Source organism: Patella vulgata, chromosome 2 (assembly GCF_932274485.2).
Source record: "Patella vulgata chromosome 2, xgPatVulg1.2, whole genome shotgun sequence".
Taxonomy (NCBI): domain Eukaryota; kingdom Metazoa; phylum Mollusca; class Gastropoda; family Patellidae; genus Patella; species Patella vulgata.
Genome location: NC_065880.2, coordinates 19,520,876 through 19,544,189, shown reverse-complemented (window position 1 = coordinate 19,544,189; position 23,314 = coordinate 19,520,876). Strand labels below are relative to the sequence as shown.

The 23,314-nt window shown below is 33.2% G+C and overlaps 2 protein-coding genes across 3 annotated transcripts; one reads left to right on the top strand and one right to left on the bottom strand.

The window, feature by feature from the left end:
* Nucleotides 1–1,747: 1,747 nt before the first annotated feature.
* Nucleotides 1,748–18,523, bottom strand: LOC126809950 (protein transport protein Sec24C). Its single transcript, XM_056098672.1, has 24 exons — nucleotides 18,380–18,523; nucleotides 17,594–17,739; nucleotides 14,939–15,059; nucleotides 14,500–14,620; nucleotides 14,142–14,189; nucleotides 13,148–13,987; nucleotides 12,578–12,686; nucleotides 12,156–12,283; nucleotides 11,699–11,837; nucleotides 10,332–10,447; nucleotides 9,407–9,534; nucleotides 8,407–8,485; nucleotides 7,914–8,026; nucleotides 7,508–7,718; nucleotides 7,079–7,249; nucleotides 5,888–5,984; nucleotides 5,508–5,653; nucleotides 4,883–5,021; nucleotides 4,124–4,318; nucleotides 3,877–3,980; nucleotides 3,621–3,708; nucleotides 3,304–3,407; nucleotides 2,966–3,055; nucleotides 1,748–2,579 (listed from the first exon to the last, which is right to left on the bottom strand). The coding sequence occupies exons 2-24, from the start codon at nucleotides 17,688–17,690 to the stop codon at nucleotides 2,439–2,441; spliced, it is 3,525 nt and encodes a 1,174-aa protein (XP_055954647.1). The 5' UTR covers nucleotides 17,691–17,739; nucleotides 18,380–18,523; the 3' UTR covers nucleotides 1,748–2,438.
* LOC126809951 (alpha-(1,3)-fucosyltransferase 11) lies at nucleotides 18,516–22,532 on the top strand. 2 transcript variants are annotated; one of them, XM_050534826.2, is made up of 3 exons: nucleotides 18,516–18,653; nucleotides 20,062–21,516; nucleotides 21,726–22,532. In XM_050534826.2, the coding sequence occupies exons 2-3, from the start codon at nucleotides 20,213–20,215 to the stop codon at nucleotides 21,850–21,852; spliced, it is 1,431 nt and encodes a 476-aa protein (XP_050390783.2). In that variant the 5' UTR covers nucleotides 18,516–18,653; nucleotides 20,062–20,212; the 3' UTR covers nucleotides 21,853–22,532. The 2 variants fall into 2 exon arrangements, with proteins under 2 accessions (XP_050390783.2, XP_050390782.2); XM_050534825.2 differs by having other exon boundaries at nucleotides 18,517–18,595.
* The last annotated feature ends 782 nt before the right edge of the window (nucleotides 22,533–23,314 follow it).

Sequence of the window (23,314 nt, the reverse complement as noted above, 5' to 3'; positions counted from 1 at the left end):
GCACATATACATGTGACATTGTGAAATTGAAATAATTACTGATTAAATAAATGCTGCATATGTTCACCATTGATAGTTACTCCACAGTACTGCTGACAGAAATAAACAAGTCACTAAAGACATATCCACGGGTGATCAATGATTGGGGGATCAGATCCACAATTCTATTCCTTGAACATACATTATGCAAGAGCTAAATCTGCCTATTGCAGTTCTTTCTTTAGGTCTGAAATGTTATCTAGACTATTAATTAGACATTTATTAACATGAAAAGACCATAATCAACTCTCGTGGTCATCTTATGTGTCCGATTTTCATTGGATTTGATTCTGATCTGCTGGATAATCAAGACTTTGTTAATTATTGTGACAATGACAATCGAGACTACAGTGATTTTAAAACAAGGTTTACTTACAGTGAAGCAATGTGACTGAAATTTTCAGCATATTCCCTTTACATAATCTAGTTTTAAACTATTATAGTGAGAACTGCCAGTGCTTCATCTAATCTTCCGTAATATATCTTTAAGTTTGGAATGGATTTGGAACAACATTCAAATTTTACTACTGCCAGATTCCAGTTGTACCCAAATACATTTATGGAGGTTAATAGTAAGTGCAGGAGGAATGCACCACACACTAACAATTGCACAAGACAAACCCACCAATATGACATAATATACACAGACATTTCTAAGCAGGAAGGGAAGAAAATATCAAAGTTTGCCAGGTCCTATTCAAGCAACTTTTTTGATATACTACTTGGCTGGTGCCCGGCCGGTTGTGATCAACAGATTCAAGAAGTAATTTTCGACATTTTCAATTTTCCCAAACCATGTGATGGATTTGAACCCAATAAATTCAGTGTTGCATGGGTGTTGCTAATTCAGATTTATGAAATGAAGGGTTTCGTTGGGGCAGGGCACATTAAAGGGGAAAATTTGTTAGATATGGTGGTGTGTACCAATATGTTCATATGAAGTAGATTTTTACCATATTTTCATACTTTTTTTTACCTAAACTGCTGTAATGATTTCAATCGGATTTGATAGGTATAAGTTGCTTATTCAGATTTCTTGCTCGGTCCCACAGACGCAGATTTGACATTTTAAATTTCATCTTTCTTTGAAAAGACCTGATCAATTCCAACCAGATTTGGTTATGGTTGCCTTTAAGGTGAAAAATTAGTGATTGTCTTGTCAGTACTTGTAGGAATGTTGGGTTCTGGCACCTTTGAGTTGTGCAGAAGTTTTACATTTACCAAAAGTAACAGGGTGTTGAATGGCCGAATGGTTAGTGTGTGCGGGTTTGTTGTATCATAAGGTCTTGTCATTGAGTCAACTGGTTTGGATCCCCGGTTGTACGTGACAAGGGGTAAGGGTCGCCTGTCCAACCTTGTGGGTTTTCTCCGGGTCCCTCCAACTGCTCAAGACCCTTGCACACACGCAAATTATTGAAATAAAATTGAACCATATGTTCGGTCCGAAATGACCTAGTTTGTGTCAAGTGGACATTAAACGCCATTTCTCTCACTCTCCAAAAGGAACAATCCCACCATATACCCCTAGCTTGTTAGGTCCCTTTTTATCCATTCACAAGCAGAAATATTAATCCGTCACATTATGCCTTCAAAATCTTGAACAATCAAAATCTACAGATGTTCAGAGGCTGGCCAGACCTGGCCCAAATCACTAACTGGAAACTGTCACTGGAAAATGTCACTTGTGTGTGTCTCTACAGAAAAGAAATTTCAGTTTTGATTTTTTTTATTATTCATGATAGCATCAATATATAACATTTTATTGCAGAAGTGAAAATTACAAACAGATCAACATATAACCAATCTGAATTTAGCCACTGACAACAGTAAAATAGAATTTATCTTTTTTTTATCCTTTCACACATTTTTTTAAGAGTCTGAAGAGTAATTTATCAACAATGTCCAAACCAAATAGAAAATAAATATATTTGACAGTAAAGAAATAAGTAAGGGAAAAACATCTATTAACAGAAAGAAACATGAAATTAATTCTCTTTTTTTAACATAATTACAATATAACACACACATATTTTACATATTTACAATGATTAACAACCTTCTCTAAGAGAATAAAATTCAATTCTACTTTTATAATATACATGTATCACCGTACATTTATATCTACATATTAAATAATGGCAAGGACATTAGGTTCTCCAATAAAATGATGTAAGAAACAAAGTCCAATGATGACTCCAGTTAATTCATTATCAGATAACGGATGCAAAGAAACAATTATAAGATTTGAATTGGTTTTACTACATTTTATAATACAACTGATGTTATTATAGCTATCATATACATCGCATGTTATAAATGATCTTAATGTTATTTACATGTCGTTTCTGATGATGTTCATATAACAAATGTTTTTAGTTTTGCACCAATGTTGAAATATTTTAGCTGAGAATATTTCGAATTTCTTTGTGTATATGACAGAGAAAGTCAACATAAGAGGCACTTCCATTTAATCCTTTATCTTCCACCAAGAAATGATTAAACCAGGCTTCAAGTTTATCTCTTTGCCTCACTATAGTTAACTGGAAAGAAAAAAGAACAGAATTGAATTTTCTGGATTTTAATTTGACTTCAAGTAGAAATTTTTTTAAAAATAATGAATGATCATCAAATGTTATAATAAATATAGGTAGGAACTGAACTTAAGGGGTTAAGGTTTCTTTAACAGCCTGTATCCCAGGAAAACTGTTTGCTTTTTAATGTGTCACATATCAAAATAGATGTATTCTCTTAATTACAGTTTTGGTTGAAGAATAAAATCCAATAATACAGCTACCGGTACTTAAACCCTAAAAAGATGCAATCTTGATGCCATATTTACACGTTCTTTATTTCAAATTCTAAAATGCTACAGCACTAGGCAGTTTGCTTTCTTCTGAATAGAAAAATGATTGTTGTAACTTCTTACTTTTAAATATCTGTGTCTATCCATTCTGATCTCTTTTATAATTTCTGCTAGCCTCTGTGATACTGGATTATCCATGGTTACCAACTGACACTGGAAAATACAATGAATATAATTTCATAATCAATTACAAAGATGGGTACTTTTGCACTGTATGCAAACTTAGACAATGAATAAGTACCATGCACGAGTGGGTACCTTACTCTTCCTGTTATTTCACATCATTTTTGTACAACTATTGGTTATTTTAATGTATCTTAAGATTTAATAAGGAAAATAATTGCCATAATTGATTCTCTTATTACAGAAAAAAATATTTGTAATATTCTTAGCATCTTTACCTTGTCTATGTCAATCTGTGCAGCACTATTTACACCAAATACACTTTGTACCCATTTTGGTTGCACATTGTGACCAATCCACAAAAACATAGATAATCCATTTTCTGTAATAAAATCAACATTATTTCTGTGATCATGTACCCTTACTTTTAAAAGTTTAATTCTACAAAATATCACTTTTAGTTGAATTGATCAATTTAAATGAGTCGATCAATATTGCTAAGAAGTAAAGCTTTCAAGTTTTCATATCAATACAAAATTATGAAAGTGGAAAACACCTTGTAGTAAATGTGTATAATAAATTGATTACTACATACCAAGTAAATATACCCCATCATCTTGTAATCTATCTGTTGAACATCTTATAGCAGATGGTAATTCTTTAGTCTCTGTATCTACATTATGCTGTTAAATATAATACACACACAATTAGTTTTAAAGATCATGTTGACTTCTAATACACAGTCTTATAACCATTCAAATACTTACTTAAAAAGTTGTTTCATTATTTAGACACGATTATTAAAATAAAATAAGGTTTGAACGTAAATAACTGAAAGAATTTTTACTTACAAGTGGTAACAATCTAGGATAGAAGAAAACACTAGAAGATTCAACACTCATACTATTTATAAGATGAGTTAGATAACTTCTATCATCTGTTGATATTTCTGAACCTGTAAATAAATAAGATATACATATAAAGTCTATTTTATATACACATACTGGCATTAAGAGAAAACAAAATATCTGACTACAGGTAAAATATTTTCTTATAGAATGATAAAATAATTCTTTAAAAAAACAAAAATGATCTCACCTCCTTGTATTCCATCATTTTTAATAATACAATTAGAATACAATGGTAATAACTTCATACACTCAGGTAATATTAATTGACCAGCAGACGAAGGATTGGCACAATTCTTTCTATAACATGCTAATATCTGGGACACTTCATTCATAATATATTCACGAACTTGTTTTGGATTAGTATTTAACATATTTCGGATAGCTGTAATAAACCCAAAAGAAACGATTATAATAGATAGTACAGTTATAACTACCCAACAAAAAGAAATAACAACACAATTCAAAATGTCAAAGCTTTTTGTCTCGACGTAAAAAATAAATAAATTGTCAATATTAACCGGAATGTCAATTTACTTATCTTCCATAAAATAACATGTTGCATATATCTAAATACTAAATCTAATCTTCTAAGAATAACAAGACAACACACATTAATGTAAATTATGTACATATCCATTTGTAATGTGCTAGAACCCAGAAAGCGTGCTCCAGGTGCTTGATTCATCATGACACCACAGTTTAACCAGATTTGAATTGACTCAAAATGGGAAAGGATCACGGTTCATCTGATAGAGAATTCCATTTTTCAGATACAGCTGTCATAAGGATATAGCAGCGAAAGATTTCAATTTCCAATTGTGCTTTTCAGGATGATTATAAAAGAGACCCTAACCCATTTTCTCAAGTATTATAAATTAAGTGATATGTTTGATAAAACAAAGAGTTATGCTGGATTTCAACTGATGTTAAACTATATTATAGTTACCTTGTTTTGAAAAATAATTAACCAAGGTATCCAATTCACAGCTACGGAAAAGATCAGCCATTTGTGAACAACAATTAAATGATAAATTATGAAGTCTTAAACGTCTTTTACCACTGACACTGGTAAATAAAATAGCAACCTGAAAAAATTAAACACAATATTATTTTTCATAACCATAAGATAGCTACAATTTCTATGGATATATAAAGGGATAGAGAATAAAATACTTCCAGGTTACACTAAAGATAAATGCAATATTTTTTTAACATTCATGTGACAAGGTAAATGAAAACAATGTAATTCAAGAATAATGAATGTTATGCTATTTCTTTATTTCAATTAATTATAAGCTGGGATCTTAGTGGAAGGAATCAGGAGAAAAAACAAAAATCACATATTATTGAGAGACAGTGGTGAAAGATTAAACACTTCCAGTCCATAAATAATACTAGCTAACTAATGATAATATAATAATTTGATCAGTTTTTGTAAAAAGACTGGAATGAAATCTGAACTACAGTAAATTTTATCAGAATGATTGACCTCTTGCACATATCTTTAATGGCATAACCTATAACCTCTGTCAAAAATCATTCAGGTTTACCCACAACAATCAATAACCTACCTGTACATAAGCTCCATCAGCTTCTGATAGTTTGTCGTCATGTTTGATTTCAACGTTGATTGCTTGATCACAGTCTAAAGCAGCTATTTCTACATCAGTTGTATTAGCCATATAAAAATTACCATAGAAATCCACAGGTCGAATACCTTAAAAAAAACAAACAATCAGTAATCATATAAAATAATTTTCTGCCAAAACCAGTTTTGTACAAGTTATTACTTTAAACTCTTCACATGAAATCTGTTATCAGGAATGACAGAAGTGTCACCAAAATTGATTCCATGTCCATGCCACTTTGGGTGAAGGTATCAAATAAATGCTTAATAATTTAAAATCTCAATATAAATCAATACTAATTATTAAGATGTGTATTTTGTTACCTGTGCTTGTTCTAACTCTTAATATAACATCAAAAGCTTTAGAATGCTGAACTTGGCGTGAAAGATCTTCTAAAAATCTATCTCCATCGATATCAGCCTTTGGTAAAATAAAACATTAACACACATGTTTAATAGCATAAATAGTAAATGTTACAAAGTTATTCTTTCTAAGTTAATAGTAATAGAACATAAATCTACTCTGTAGGTGGTATTTCGAGAAATAGCAAGACTAAAAGGGATAATAAATAAGTAAATCAAGAATAAATAAAAAAAAAAGTAATGGCCTGAAAAGTTAAAACATTTCAATTTTTCTGAAAGGGAGATAACTGGTGTCAAATTACCAATGATCCATATTATCTCCCCTTAGACCACATAAACATAAAAAAAAAATCTGTCAAGAACTCAAGACCTACAGAGTGATCACAAGGAATTTTGGACAGACAACTTTCAATCACTGTTTATGAGAAATATCTTTAATCCAGAAACACAAAAATTTGCATGTAGTTTCTTATTGATGTATTTGATACATTAAAACAACAAAAGTTTTATCAATGGCTATATTTTAGTTAAAATAAGGCAAACAATTTTGAGTAAATTCTTAAGAATGTTTTGTGAAACTGGGACCAGGCAAAGGTGATAACAACATACATCTACATTAAAAGTGGGCGTATCATAGGATAATAATATGTGGATCATTGTAGTCTCTATTGTTTAGGACTTACAAAGATCAATACAAGTTCTAATGACATTTGATCTTCGCTTTAAGTTTCTTTAACGAACTTAGACACTATTGCAAGTAATTGTGATAATATTTAAGCAGCAAAAAACATGAAAATGTATATGTCTACATCTTTTATAGAATTTTATCAACTTTACATTGTTGTTGCCTTTATAAACTCTACTCATTTTTTGCACCTCATACCTACAAGATGTGGGATAGCATACTCTTTCTAGAACTGATATCCTTTCTTGTAAACATCAGTTTATGTTCTACATCTGTTTCTAACAGCTCACAGTATATGTTCTTTAAATGGCATTTAGTAACTGGATAGAGTAACAACAAAACACATACTTATGGAAAACAGCTACTAGTGTATTTAAGGCGACGTTTCGTAGAGTATTCTCTCAACGTTATCAAGCTAATACAGTAAAACAGGTATGATATTCTTATAATCCTTTAGTGGCATTTACCTGGAAGTAACTATATTTGTACATATTGCCACCAGTAATACGACATATTTCTCCTAAAGTAGCTATATCAACATATGAATTGGGAAACAGGAACATCTCAACACAACAACCAGCAGCAACACACTCCTCACCAAGTTTTGTGTAAAAATTATTTTGAGGGGACAATAATGTCTGAAAAAGAAAGGGGGATATTAGAATTTTTTAAATATTTATCTTGTAAATTCTCTTGTTTTTTTTGTTTTTAAAAGCCTTTTACATACTGATTAACGGAGATGCACAAATGACAAAGTTGAGAAAAAAAAAACTAACATAGTAAGCTTATCTCGGACAGTTATTCCTTTAGGGAAATTACATAATTACATAATACAGATATTAAACAAACAAATTTACCACTGTATCTTTAAAAAAATACCTTCGGAAATTACTTACCTTTTCTTTATCTGTACCAAGTAATTTTCTATCATCTCTATTTTTAAGCTTTCCGGGAGCTTCAGCAATAGGTAATGATGTATGAAATATAAACAGTTTACCCGATCTTTCAGCTGATTTCAAAGCATCTAAACCAGCTTGTATAACAGGACCTAATACCAACTCAGTTTCTCGTGATTCAGCAAACATTTGTGGTATTTGAGCCAATAAACTGTAATGGTGAAATAATTACCAATCAATAAATAACAAAACTCTTTATCTCTTAAGAGTATGCAATGTGACTTTTCTCTGTACAAAGTTATTCTTCCATGAGGGGATCTCAACTGTCTTGTATGTCATAATGATTTAGAAAAAGGTCTTGCGGTGTTAGTATATTAGAGATATTCAGGAAACAAATAAATCATACCTGTCAATAACTGCTGATGATTCTGATAATTTAACGAGAAAACCATCTAATAATGGTACAAATACATCCTCTAAATCTGATACTACTAACATCTGAGGTTGAGCTAAAGATCCCTGTGAAAGAAATATTGTTAAAAATTTAATACTTCATTCCTGATAAGACAATAATTCAAAGATAGCAAGCTGGTAGAAAGATGTATAGTCCCTAATTTCTTTCAACAGTTAAATAAAGGACTATAATTCTCTGCCATTGTGTTGAAATACTAGTGTGGAACTAAGGTCACTGGGTGCATCCTAAATCAATCAATGATTTGTTTAGTAATAAAATAAGAGTCAGACATCATTAATTAATATCACCACTACAAAGTAATTCTTTGGGCCTAAAAATTGTCATTTCGGGTGTAAACATATGACTAGAACCAAAAAATATTTAAAATCTATTCACATGTATAGATTTGTGAAAATCAGAATAATTTTTGGGGCATTTTACTTACCTTTACATTGTAAAAGTGTAACTCTTTGCCATATGTTGCAAACCCAACTCTGATTTCAGATTCTTCTGCATCTACCTCTCTAAAAGTATAAAGAATAATAATAGTCCATGTAGCTTATAGCATACATATAACACAATCACTCTTGCAAATATTTCTCAAATATGTATGTTTTCAGTCTGGATTTAAAGGAGTTTAATGATGGACAGGATCTAAGGTTTTAAAGTAGCGTGTTCCACAAATTGGCAGAAACACCACCAAATGAGTGAGCCACAAAGGAGCGAAGTTTATATATTGGGACAACAAGTTTCTTAGCACCGGTACTTGATCTTAGATTTTTTGATATGTCATGTAAGGTACTACAAGTTCTCTTAGATAAGATAGCAATAACAGGAAAATACAAGAGAATGAACTGGTGTTGCCATGGCAGAAGGAGTAACTAGATTTCGAATGGAACCAATATTGCAGAGATGGAATACACATTTTGAACCAGCATAGTCAACCGGTTTATTCAGAGACAAAGCTGGATCAAGAATAACTCCCAGAATTTTCACTGAGGATGGAATACAGATACTTGAGTCAGAAATTTTAATGGGGCTGGTGTTGTAATTAGACACTTTAGAGGATGCCTAACTGTGTAGTACACAGAGTAAACAAAATAGGTCTGAGGAGACCCTGTGGTACTCCACATGTTAATTCAGCTTCTGAGGACTGAGATGCGCAGATAACAATGGATTGGTGTCGATCTGTTAAATAAGAAGTGAACCATGAGAGAATTGTACTTTTGACACCAAAGTCAAGGGCGAGACGATTTAAGAGCAGTTTGTGATTAATTTGTGTCAAACACAGTGGAGTGGTCTAACAATAGCAAGGTAGATATATCACCGTTATTAGTTGTCCATTGATTCCAATAATAACTTATAAACAATGACCAAAAGATGGTGTTTCTCACAAATGTTAGTTTAGGTTGACAGAAAATAAACATTTAAAATGTATCACTTACTTCGGTAAATTGACCAAAATATCATTTTTTAATCTTTCACAGATAAGATTAACTAGACCACTCTTGACACTATTATAAGACACATCTATCATAAATATAAACGCAGGTTCTTTTGGCACTACACTGTTCTGAAATAAAAAAAATAATACAGTTTTAGAAACATAGTAATGATGCAATTTGTAAGTTTAAATTGAATATAAACAAATAAAAGTGTACTTCGATTCCAGAGAAAAACATTTTATCTACACAAGTTAATAGAAACAAAATTATTTAAAGCTTATTTTAGTAGTAATATATTATAGCAGTTCTACAGCAATAGCTGATTCTTTATATTTCATTTATAATCTAGTATTAAAATAGTTTTAACCATCCTCAATCCTATGGCGGGGTATCGGGTTCAAAATGCAATCTAGAGTAAAAAGTACATAAATTTATAGGTTTTCACCATAAAAATACCCTTTTAGATAAGAATTTTCCCCTTTACTTTAGATTTTCTACTTTTTACTGTTGACTTTCTGCTTTTTACTCTAGATTGCATTTTGAACCCGATACCCTGCCATACAATCCAGGGTACAGATCATTTCGTTGTGAAGTAACATGCCAGCAGTGACAGTAATCAACTGTAAACAAAGCTACAAGCCTGCGCTATATTAGTCTTTGATCCAACAATTTTTAATTATATTCAGCTGCGACCATGTTCACATTAAATTTCATTTCATTGCAGCCATGTTTATAGAGTACATAGAGTATGGTAGCCATTAAAGCATTTGTCACATCCAGAGTTTTAATTTGATAAATCAAGGCAAAATGATCTGAACTCAGTGTTCAGTAGATGATGAATAAAACATAAAAAATATACAATGACTGGACTTCTTTAATGAATTAAATATTTGTCATTTTTAAGTTTACATATCTAGTGACTTACTTTACAGTAATCTTTGGTAGCTGTCATCTCATATGAACCAAGACACAGTTCTGCTCGATTATAACAATCCACTCTTCGTCCTGTGTGGTCTAAATGGGCAAAATATTCATTTGGTACTGGAAAGAAATAAGATTAAAATTGTTAATATTATACTTTAAGATGGAAAATGGCCTTGAATTCTTCATTTTATCTTCTGTGCCTTTCACACAATAAATATAATAGAGATGAAACATGATAGTGTATCTAGACAAGATAATTGATACTTTATTAAGCTTAATTACATAATATCAACAGTATCAGAGTACATTTTAGCGTGGATTAAGCCATGAAAAATCAGATTTTGTCTGAATAATGCAAATGCCAATCAGCGGCTATAACAAGTGATAATCTACGATCAATAAAGATATGGAAAAACTATACTGACAAGTACAATATTTACAAACTAACAAAAGAAATATGCTATCCAGCCAGACAATAAAATAAAATAGATGAAGATAAACAAGAGACAAGATAAATCATGAGAATGAAAGGAAATGCAAGGAAATGGAGTTTAATGTCCAACTGTACTGCTCCGACTGGGCTAATGAAGATGGGTATTCATACAGTGTGCTATGGGGGAAATTTTGCCCGAACAGCCGCACTACGGAAGAATCTTATACTGAATTCCAACTGAAAAGGGTTCTTTTACTTGCATGCCAATGTGTACACAGGACAGCAATCTGAATGATGCCAGGCCCACTGTCCTGTACCACTGACAAGGGGGAACCACGCCAGAAAATCCCAATGAACTATCTCGGCCAAAACCAGGACTAAAAACAGGATCTCCAGATTAGGTAGTCAACTTCTTACTCACTGAGTCACTGTGGCTCTCAACATCCAAGGAAGAGGCAAGACAACCCAGTTAATAAACATTAAACAATTCATTGAGGAAGATCGTATTTAAACAAAGTAAAGGAAAATAAGATATCAGGCAACGAAACATATTAATTTCATACAGATCAGATCAGAAGTGAAACAAGGGCCATAACTCGAGAAGTTGGTAACATAAATTGCTGAAATTCAATAGGATTCTTCTTTTAACTAATCTAAGTAATTAATACAGATTGGATGACAACTTTAGTCATTAGAGCGTTCTACAAAGTGAAAAAAGAACCAAAACTCTAGTAGTAATTAACAGAAATTGCTGAAATTAAAAAGACTTCTTCGTCACACTAATTTAACATACATAAATTTCAAAAGGATCAGATAAAAAAAGTAGTCTGTAGAGTGTTCACAAGAAATTGTGGACGACAGATGGACGTATGGACAGAGGAGATGGCAATTTACAACCACATTTCCATGTGGGCATATAAAAACAAACTACTAACCATCAGTAGAACAGCCACAAAATACACACTGAAATCGTCGTCCACCATCAATAAATTGCATAAAAGGGTTTATATAGGCCTTACATCTTTTACATCTTACTGGTCCCAACTCTCCAAAATCAACTAATGGAGGTTCAGACTGAAATTATAATATTTCATTGGATTTAAAGCACTTAGTTTATAAGTTGCTGGATTAACTTATAAGGTACACATGGGGTATCAACAAAAATAAGACAGTTTAGCACAAACAAGAGCACGTCAATTCAAGTCATTACACACAATTCTGTAATGTAATCTAAAAGTATGTTGGCATCTATGTCTAGTTTTTATCAAGAATGACTGTAGGAAGCTGAATCTGTCGACCTACATAATATCTCTACTGAGCACCCATTGAGATTTTCTTTTCATTCTAGTATTTGAAAGAACCCTTTTATTTCACAATATGCTGTATCCTTACCTCTTGAGGCTTTAATTTAGCAAATGGTGTGACTGTGAGGGAGAAAGGTATGTGGCTAGTTTTTAAAATATCAGATGTGCATGGTATATTATACATGGTTGATCTCATAAATCGTGGACTACAGTTCCCTGAAAACAGAAAAATATAGACACAGTAAAAATATAATTGTAATTAAAAACAGCTACACCAATTGATCAATCAGTTTCCTGAAAGCAAAATATAATAATATAATGATCTTTATTTTTAAAAATGTTTAGAAATTGGAAACTAAGTTGATACCTTATGACACTACATTTTGATTTAATCATTAGAAAGAACAATCATTTTTGCCATGGACAACATTTTAAATAATCTGCTTTGCGTAACTTTACAAACTTAGTATTTAATTTGTGTAATAAAGATACATGACTACTGTGATTTACCTTGGTCCTGTACAGAATAGTCTGTGGTAACCAATGGAGGAACGGCACCTTTAGCATTTGTAACAAAAAGATCACTTCTGTTTCTTCTATCTTCTTCTATTACTTGAATCTGAACACAAAGAGTAAATTTAATAAAAACAAATTTATAATATGTTGCACTAGTACCTTTTAACCGTATATATCGTAATAGTATTACATCGATTTACATTGGCCCCACCTGTTTAGTTAATTACTATACTGCTGGGTTAATTATATTTCTTACATTTACCCCTTGTCGCAAAAAAAAAGAGGTACACTGATTTTGATTGAGAATAAGACTGTGAAAGTTTCAGGACCTGGTGAACACGGTATCAGTTGAAGCAGTTTCAAAAACAATTTCCACTTGCTATATACCCTGGCCTTTACTGATGTGTACATTGAGTTTTGCGATTTTTCAAGCCCTGTTGAACCAATTTATATACAGATGGTGTGTAATAAATTAACCTTGGTTAGAGCTGGACAATTTCCTCAGTATGCCCTGTGTTATGCATGCCCCAAAAATGTATTCCATCACATAAAATTAAGACTTACCGGACTAGGCATCTGATCAGGGTCTAATTTTCGTGGTTGTTGTTGTTGAGGAGCTGGCCTTTGACTGCTAAATTGATTATTATAAGGTGCTTGACCAAACTGATCATGTGGTTGCTGTTGACCTGGCATACCACTATAAGCATTATATTGACTAGATGGTGGTACTGTTCCCATTCCACCCATACTTGTTGGTGGAGGACCATGTGTATGACCAGGAGGTGGGAATCCCCCAGGTCCTGGTGACAGATTAAATCCTGATGGTGGTGGAGGCCCACCACTAAACTGTGAAGCACCTGAATTTGGAGGCATACCAAAGTTTTGATGAGGTCCACCCACTGGTGGAGCTGATGTATTACTTGGTGGGTGACCCATACTTTGAGGGAGGCCCATTCTTGAAGGAGGTGGACCCATTCCTTGTGGAGGATCCATATTTGGAAGATGGCCCATTCCTTGGGTTGGACGCATGTTTGTTGGAGGCATTGCCATATTTTGTGGAGGGCCCATACTACTCAGAGGTTGTCCCATACTTGTTGGAGGTCCCATATTATGAGGACCCATATTTGTTGGAGCATGACCCATACTTGTTGGAGGTGGGCCCATATTTGTTGGAGCATGACCCATACTTGTTGGAGGTGGGCCCATATTTGTTGGAGTATGACCCATACTTGTTGGGGGTGGACCCATACTTGTTGGGGGTGGACCCATACTTGTTGGAGGTGGGCCCATCCTTGGAGGTCCCATCCCACCTTGAAAAGTCGCAGTACTTGTTGGTGGTCCACCCATGGGAGGAGGTGCATTTCTGTTAGAAGGAAAGTTCTGTCCATGCTGAGAATTTTGACCCTGAAAAAACAAAAATGTTTAATATAAATAAAAGTTAAAACACTCAAATGATAAAAGGAAATGATGGATAATTCAAAGACGAATTTTTTTAACAATGTAAATACTAAATAGTGAAATAAGAATTGGAGAAATCTGACAGTTTAACACTACTCACCATAGGTGGCGGTGGACCATGCTGATCCGATATCTTCATTCCGCTAAACTAGATTATTTAAAAAAAACATTCAATTATTTTTTTTTGGTAAATACAATCATTTTGGAAAAACATTGTCAAGTTAAATCTCAATAATTATTGTAGAACTAAATCAATACAAGTAGCTTACAATCAAAATAAAGTACATGTATTTTGCTTTTACCGCATTGCGACTATAATTAAATATACCAAATGACAACATCATTTACATGCTGGAAAAAAGTATTTCTATCAGGTAAATATATTTCATATCTTTTCTAACATTTAGTAAATAGACTAACATTATCTTATCAGAAAATTCTGATGTATTCATGTTTACCTGGGTATTAGGTGGTTGGGCACCCGGGGTCATTTGACCTAGGGGTGGAGGACCTCTCATAGGGGGCGCTCCACTTACTCCATTAAATTGACCAACTGGAGGTTGGCCTGGCATAGCACCCCTAAAAGAATTAATTGAAATTAATATATTTTGGCAACAAAAGAAATTTAAGTGAATTTTAGTGACAATGTTATGGAAACAGTTAACCACTGTCAGGATTCAAATTCCCAACTGGCACTAGTACATGCAACTTGAATATTCCGTCCGAAGTGTTGCAATTTTGAGTTACCGGTAAATGGGAATGTAAAAATTCTGATTGAAGATTTTTTTAAGAAATTACATTTGAATAATATTACAGTGTACTTACATTCAGTATCTTGATTCTAATTTAATTCATAATATTTATTTATCAGTTCTTTATATTTATCTAAAGGCTTACCTTGCGGCACCAAATCTATTGTCCCCTTGTGGTCCTGGAGGACCAGGCGGCCCATTCTGTACCTGATTTGGATTAAACATAGCCGGTTTACCACCTGGTGGACCAATTATGCCACTCTGTCCTAAAAGAAAAGGGCAAAATTATTTTTTGTTTTAATAAAAAGAACATAGCAAGCTCTGTATATGTAAGTCAATTTTTTAAGTAAAGATTGATGCTCTATTCAGTTATCAATATTCTTGTTTACAATTAACAACATCAAGAACATGTACGCTAAGCAACAGAAACAGAGTAGCTACAATTCAAGTATAAGAACATAGATGCATGTACAGTAATGATCAGAAATAATTCAAATTTGATCAGATTCTATTTTTGTCCTAGTGCTAACATTATTATACAAAACATGTACTGGTAGTGGTAATCAGATCATGACTTTAGCGGTTTAAGTTCTTGGAAATAATTGTGTATAAATTTCAATTCAAGCAGATAATAACTTTAGCCATCATGCTCATTAGAATGTCCACAAATATGTTAAATTGATCAAGGGCAATAATAACTTCAGGCGTCTTTGTCTCATGAACATAAGCACTGTGTATACATTTCAAGAGCATCTACAGCATCCACAACCAATTGTGGCTGATGACCAACAATATACAACCACATATGAAAGTGTAATATAAAACCAGTGTGATACCCATTATAATCAATAGAAACATATAGCCCATTGGCAATGCCATAAAAGTAATTATTTTTCTGTAAATTACAAATATGTAAGAAATTATCAGGAAGCCTATTTTGTAAATATGCAGGAATGGGTTTCATCAAAATTTGTAATAAAAGGTTCTATGCTGAAATATATACAACCGAATTACACCATTTGACTGATGACTGCTTAATGCGTATCGGCATTGGATTTATTGAGAAAATATCAAATCTCTGAAGCGTGACATCGTATAAATTCCACAACAATGTATGTTTCATCTCATAAGATTTCCTTGAATATATATGACAAAAATTGGTAAATTTACTTCGCCCGTCTTCGAGATATTGTAGAACTTTCAGTCATCATGGAGTTGAATCACGATATAAAAATATTTGATTACCCAACGGGTATGGCCGTCAATATTTGGTTTCCCTTAGATTTTTTTTTTTTTTCTGGTTATGACCCTGTATCCATTCGGTGTTAGAATAGTTAGATTTCAAATTATAGAGCTACCCTCACTCGCCAACTATATCTTTATGTCTGGGAATGGATTTCAGAGACTATGACCATGGCCATAGAAGCAAGCCCACATGGTTGATTGACTAGACTGTGACATTTTTCATATAAAAAAAGTAATACTATGGATTAATAGACTTTTATGTGCATTTTCCGATTGTGGGTTGTGACATGCAAGTTATAGAATGAAGAGCTACATGTACGATAGCAAGTAAAGTTAGAAATTCAAGAAAGGTAGCAGTCTACCATACTTTTATTTTCCGAAAATGGCGAAAATCTGCCAATAAATTTTCCCTCAGACAAAATGACAGACAGTTTAGAAATTTCACCGGACAAGTCGCGGAATTCGACCGGACATTGTCCGTAGGGCTGGCAAAAATATCGATATAGCCGTTAATTGTTGGCAACTACAGAAAAATATCGATATATCGATATTCAATTCTTGGTATCGACACTCGTATAAAAAATAAAGGAGCTTCAATAAAATGAAATTAAAGGAATGTTTTGTGTCAAATAATCGCGGTCATATTCAAAACATGCTAAAAGTAAATACACACACACTAGACAATGTACAACCACCGCGCCGGTAATTTTTGGGGTTGTTTACAAAAATGACAATGAATAATTAATTAATTGTTCAGGGGAAATAACTCAATTTTAATAGAAATTTATTTATTGTTATAAGCAGTCGAGGAAAATTGTCAACAGCAATTGATGGCGAGCGCGAAGCTGAGATTACTATTTTGTTAATAATACTAATACTATAAGATAAGCTGTGAACGAAACAAACATTAAGAAAACATAGTTTGAGGATCATAGTATCTTTTTTTATTTGATCAATAACACATTTAAATGCATTATTAGCATACAAACAGTTATTTCTTTCAACTTTAAATTTTCTGATATATCGATATCGATATTGCCGAAATGGTTGCCAATATCGATATTCAAAATAGGTATCGATTGCCAGCCCTAATTGTCCGTGTCCGACCAGTTATTTCCAGGCATGCCAACCAACAGCATGTCTAAAATAAAAAGCTATGGCTTCTTTCTGATTAAAACAATCAAATGGGTGTGAAATATTTATAGACACCTCTAAGAATCTAATATAAACATCAATGATTAAGATTGTTGACTGGGTATTCAAAATTAGTTCTAGTCATACATAATCAAAGGAACAGCCACAATTGTTCATGTAAGTGCATTCTTCTATCTTCCACAAGAGACTCAATCCAATAAGGTTGGATCGACTTATAATTCAATATTGGACTTGCTAACATTGCAAAACGTAAGATTGGGTGTCTATACTTTCCATATATACCAAATTTGCCATACTTTTATTGGAAATAACCACCCGATAAATACTTTCAGGACAATGTACATGTATCTTTAAGGGATACTTAAAAAGCTTATAAAACCCTTCAAAGCATTAAACTTACCTGGTAGATTTGGTGGCATATTTCCCTTGTTTACAGGTGGTGGCATTCCATACCCTTGTGGTGGATGCCCATAATTTCCTGGATATTGGGCACTCATTCTAACTAAATCACTTTCAGAATCTTATTATGTCTTGGACGCAAACCATCTGAAATTAAAATCTATTGTACCATACGAAAATTCATTCCTGGTTACTCAAATGCGCTTATTTTAGTTGTAAACTATTAAACTAAGAATTAAAAGCAGACAGTTGTATAGCTGTGATGTGCCATGATGGCATCATATGATGTGGCCTGTGCGGGTAATATGCAAGTGGTGGCCAGGTTCTGGTATCAAGCTGACTTGTTTTACAATTACGTGGTATAGTTCTTGGTCTTAACCTAAATAATATTTGATAACAAATTCTTGGACCTGTGTAGGTTACTGTTCAACTGTTGTGTTAACTTCACTTATCTTAAGTGGTAAGGCTAAGAAGAGTGAGTCAAAACTGACGTATGTGAATGTTCCAGCCTAGGACACTAAAAAGTCATTATTCAATTGGATTAACAGAAATTTGCGATCACTATACTGTTATACCAGTATTGTTAATAATATAATTTTGTCATAGTAATAGTATTATATTTATAATTATGATCGCCAAATTCAGCTGATCCCAGGAATTCCACAAATTGGCCACAACGTCGTAAACGTGACATTACAAGATCATGCAAAATTTCTTACGATATTGACCCTTGTACGGTGTAGATATGGAACATAGTTGTGCAAAATATAAAAGAGGGTATCCTTACCTGATCTTCGGATTTGTTATTTTAAAAATTTAGGTTGATTTTATGATCTTATATGAAGAAAGTCAAAATTAACACCGTACTTTCTGCCACGTACGGGTTGCCGACATGCGTTTCCGTACATGCGCATTTGGTGCCACGTACACAGGAAGTTGATATTGAGTCTGTAAACAACTTCCTTGTAGCAGACGCTTTTACAGAGCTGTGAACAAATTTAGCGTAATATTACTAATAATTCACGTCCAATATGTATATTTTGTATAATAATAAATCGGTGGTATGTTTCATTGTATGCGTTCAATGCTTCCAAACTGACAAATTATGAAATGTAGCAGTCCAGTTTAGATTATTATTTATACCAATCATGGGGATAGGCATGGCAATATATAAATGACAGTGAGATTAAGAGAGTGAAGAGAGTAGGCCTAGATATAAGAAGGCCTAACCTCATCTCTCGAACCTACTGTCTCATCTGTATTTTTCAAAGATATTAGCTACATTCTCGTAGCTATCAAATGACAAACGAGAGAGAGGAAGAGATGGAGTTTCACGTCTGGGTCTTTAGCAGTCGTCGGAGGATTAATCCAATGAGGTTGGACAGGCTATATATACCCTACTCCTACTCACGTACAAGCGTCACAAGTGGAGAATCGAAACCACGCCACTTGACTCGGTGACAGACCTTATGATCTAGATCATTAGGCTCTTAACCCCCCCCCCCAACAAACTTGAAAGAATATTGCTTTTGAGGGAGGCGGAGGTGGGGGGGATTGTGGATTAAGCTTTGTTGAGGGGTTAGAACCCCGGCCATTCCCCACACACCCAACAAAAACAAACTTGGCCTTATCATTCCATCTGCCCCCTGGTGTTCCCAGCTGTCAAAATAACCATAATATTAGTCAGGGAAAGAGTCAGAAATTTTTGTCTAATGTTTTGTACAACATGGAGGTGTCTTCATTAGCCCGGTTAGAATTCCAATAGTTTATCCCATTATAGGACCTACAGATAATGAGTTTAAAGGAGGCAAATCTCAAACTCAATATTATCCACAGTCTTCAACTTCGCAAATACGACTTATTGGTCAATTTAAGTTATCTTACCATGAAAAGATGTGCTTCTGATATCCAGTATTTAAGACAAAATGAAAATTTTAAAATTGGCACACAAATTACATTTGTAATGAAGCTGGGGGCCACGGTGGCTAAGTGGGTAAGCCTGGAGGTCAGGTGTTCGAACCCTGCATTGGCTGAGAAAGTTCATGCAGATTTTCCGACGTGGTTTCCCCTTGTCAGTGATGCAGGACGGAGGACCTGACTAGTCATAGCACGCTGTATGGCGTATGCCTATCTTCATTAGCTCAGTTCGGAGCAGAACAGTAGGACATTAAACCCCATTTCTATTAATGAAGCAACTGGATGAATGGTGTAGACTGGAATAACCAGATGCCAAAGACTGCCATTCAATTTGGACTCTTTACCTATTTCGCAGAACATAACTGATTAGAAATTACAGTAAAAACAGAAATGATTGAATGTAAATCAGTTTATATACATTCATATTACATTTCTAGCTCTAGAGATTTAGCTCATATAAATATACTTATGTCTATATCTCTATTTAGTACTGAGTACATATCGAATATAGTGTAAGTGAAAATAATTTAAAGTCACTATTTCTGGTTACAGATATCTGAAGAAAGAAGAGACTGGTAATGGTACTGTAAATATAACTAGTTTGTGAAAACTAAATTGATTTTAACAGATGTTACATTGTTACACAGAAACACTTCAATAACTTTTGTCTCAAAACTTTCTTAAGGATTTTTACTATAGAAATATGCAAAGATATATTTATGTGGTATTCTTATCATTGTTTGCAACACTTAAATTTGACGTATTAGCTGAACTCCAATATTCCGATAGGCACTCTTACTCAGAAGACGACAACTTAAATGATGTGCACCATATGTATTCCGACTATGGCAGTAACTATCATACTTACACTGATAAAAATGGTGACATGGATATACCCATAATACTTTGGTGGACTTCTGCTTCTTTGTACCCACATCCTGATAGACAGGGAACTGTAATCCAATGCGGGGATGTGCAGTGTTATTCTTCAGCCAACAGAAAACAGTTAACTGATGAAAGAACAAGAGGAATAATGTTTTATGGCACAGATTTCGATCCTACTGATTTACCTTTACCTAGAGCTAGTCAACACGAGTGGGCATTATTTCATGAAGAATCACCACTAAATAATTTCATACTTAATCATAATATATTTTTAAAACTGATCAATCATACAGCTACATTTAGGAGGGAGTCTGATTATCCCATAACAACACAGAATATATATCATCCTGATTTTTTAACGATAAAACAACCACTGCCCTTGACTGTGAAAAATGAGAAAAGAAAGAAAAATAACCTAGCCCCAGTTTTATATGTACAGTCTCATTGTGAAGTGCCGTCTGATCGTGATCGTTATATTGAAGAGTTAATGAAACATATTGATGTTGATTCCTATGGTAGCTGTCTCCATAACAAAGATTTGCCTGATCATCTTGTAGATCCAGCATCAAACTTTGAAAAAGATGAATTTTTGGAATTAATACAGTCTTATAAATTTCATCTGGCATTTGAAAATGCAATATGTAAAGATTACATGACAGAAAAGCTGATGCGTCCACTTCATATTGGCTCTGTTCCGATCTATCGTGGTTCACCCAATGCTAAGGATTGGATGCCAAATGATAAATCCATTATCCTTGTTGATGACTTCGAATCTCCTAAAGAGTTAGCTGATTATATCAAATACCTGGATACTCATGATGAGGCATATGAAAAATATTTAGAATTTAAAAAACCTGGAGGTGTAAAAAATAAAATGTTAATTGAGCATTTAGCTAATAGAAAGTGGCATGTGAATATTGATGGAAGCATGGAATATTTTCGAGGATTTGAATGTCACATATGCCATAAATTAAATGAAAGATATACTTTAGAAAAAGCACATGAAATTGATCCTACTGTGGAACTACTACCCCCTAAAACAGCCAATGTTTCTCATCTGGGTTGTCCTCAACCATATACTTCTTTAGGTCATCCAGAGGATATAAAAAATACAAGTGATCCGTAAGTAAATAAAGTTAGATAGTTGAATGTTAAACAACAGAATGTGTTTTGTTTTTTTATTTTCTGTTGGACTTTAATAATATAATGTTACTTTTAATTTTAGAGAATATTGACACACCCTGAAGAAAGTCAAACATTATTCCCACTATTAGTATTACATGTATAGTTCATTTGTCTTGACAGATCTGCTGTATAACTTCTTATTTCAGATGGAGAAAAATGGAATGGGTGGAAATGTATTGGGAAGGATTTGATCAAGCTAGGGCAGTAAGAAATATGCTTTTAAACCATGAGACTAAACCATCTAAATATAAAAAATATCTGAGAAAAATATGAGACTAAACCAAGCAGTAAGAAATATTCACTGACTATACCAGTGTGGTAATGTGTGTTCTCTCCCCTTATGTTTCTGAAAACATTTATAAATATATGGAATATATTATTATATTTGAGGTGTGAATATTAATCCTTATACACATTATATATAATTATTTAGTTTTATATATTGGTTAACATATTATTTATACATGTAATATTAATATACATCCCTGTATATTAACAATTAATTGGTTGATTCAGTGAGGTTAGTAATAATAGTACTATGAATAACAAGTTTTAAGTTGTTGGATATATTGATGACGTTTTTATGATCATTTCAGTTTTAAATACCGTATTATTCAGTTTTCTTGCAAATAATGTGACTATAGACAGTTCGATTGGTTGCCAATTTTACATGGAAATCAAATTAATGGTATTATAGAATTTTGCCAGCGAAAATCATTTTAGATATTTTATCAACCGATTGCTGCCCTGGTATAATCTTGAATGTTTGTTTTTTATTTTTAAATTATTTAATAACAATTGTGTTGATTTATTGTTGCATAATATTTTTTGTTTTATGCTATATTTTTCTTTTATAGTATTTTGCCTATTTTTTTTATAAGGTTTCTTATATATAATAACAAATTTTGTATTTTATTAAACGAATCAGCAAAATAAAGTGCCAGAACAGATCACTTTTTCGTCACCTCAATGGCGTTTTTAGCTGGATGTCACAGTTTTTATTTGATTTTAAAAACTGTTGAAATTCTCATATTTATGGTTTAGTACGAATTTCGTCAAAATGACCACCATCCTTTAGAGTTACACAAATAGTGCAAAAACATGTAATACATATACCAAGGTTGTCAACGCTCTATAGGCTTCAAACTCATCAATTCAGATGAAATTTATAATTCACAGTTCTTGAATGAGTTCGATTTTGGTGCACTGCAAAACTCAACTTCTTGTTTAATACAGCCTGGGTTGAATTATTCAGTTAGTTTGTATGTGTCTGCGGTTTTTTTTTATCTTGTGGCACATTTTATACGTGTATAGGGGATATGTCAAATGCATCTAAATCAACCATATATATATATGACCTCAATGAAGCAGACGACAAATTTATGACGTAATCCGCATATGGTTGTCTCAGTTTATGGTAAACTTTACCAGTCACAATGTGCTTACTGCTTAGACTTCTACTTGACTTGTGCTTACGTAAGAATGGTCTTGAGAATTTTCAAGGGACGGTATTTTTATAAGTTTCTTACGTAAGAAAAAGTGAAGCGTGACTGTGCTTACTTCAAGAATTTTCTAGGAACCGGGCCCAGAACACAGATTCAGTGACCATTACGGCGATACTTCCAGAAGGCTACAGTTTTCTACACATTCCACGTGCGTATAGGGGTGGCGGCGTTGGTCTTGTCTACAAATCAACTTTAAAAATATCTTTGCAGTCTATAATGGGGTATTCAAA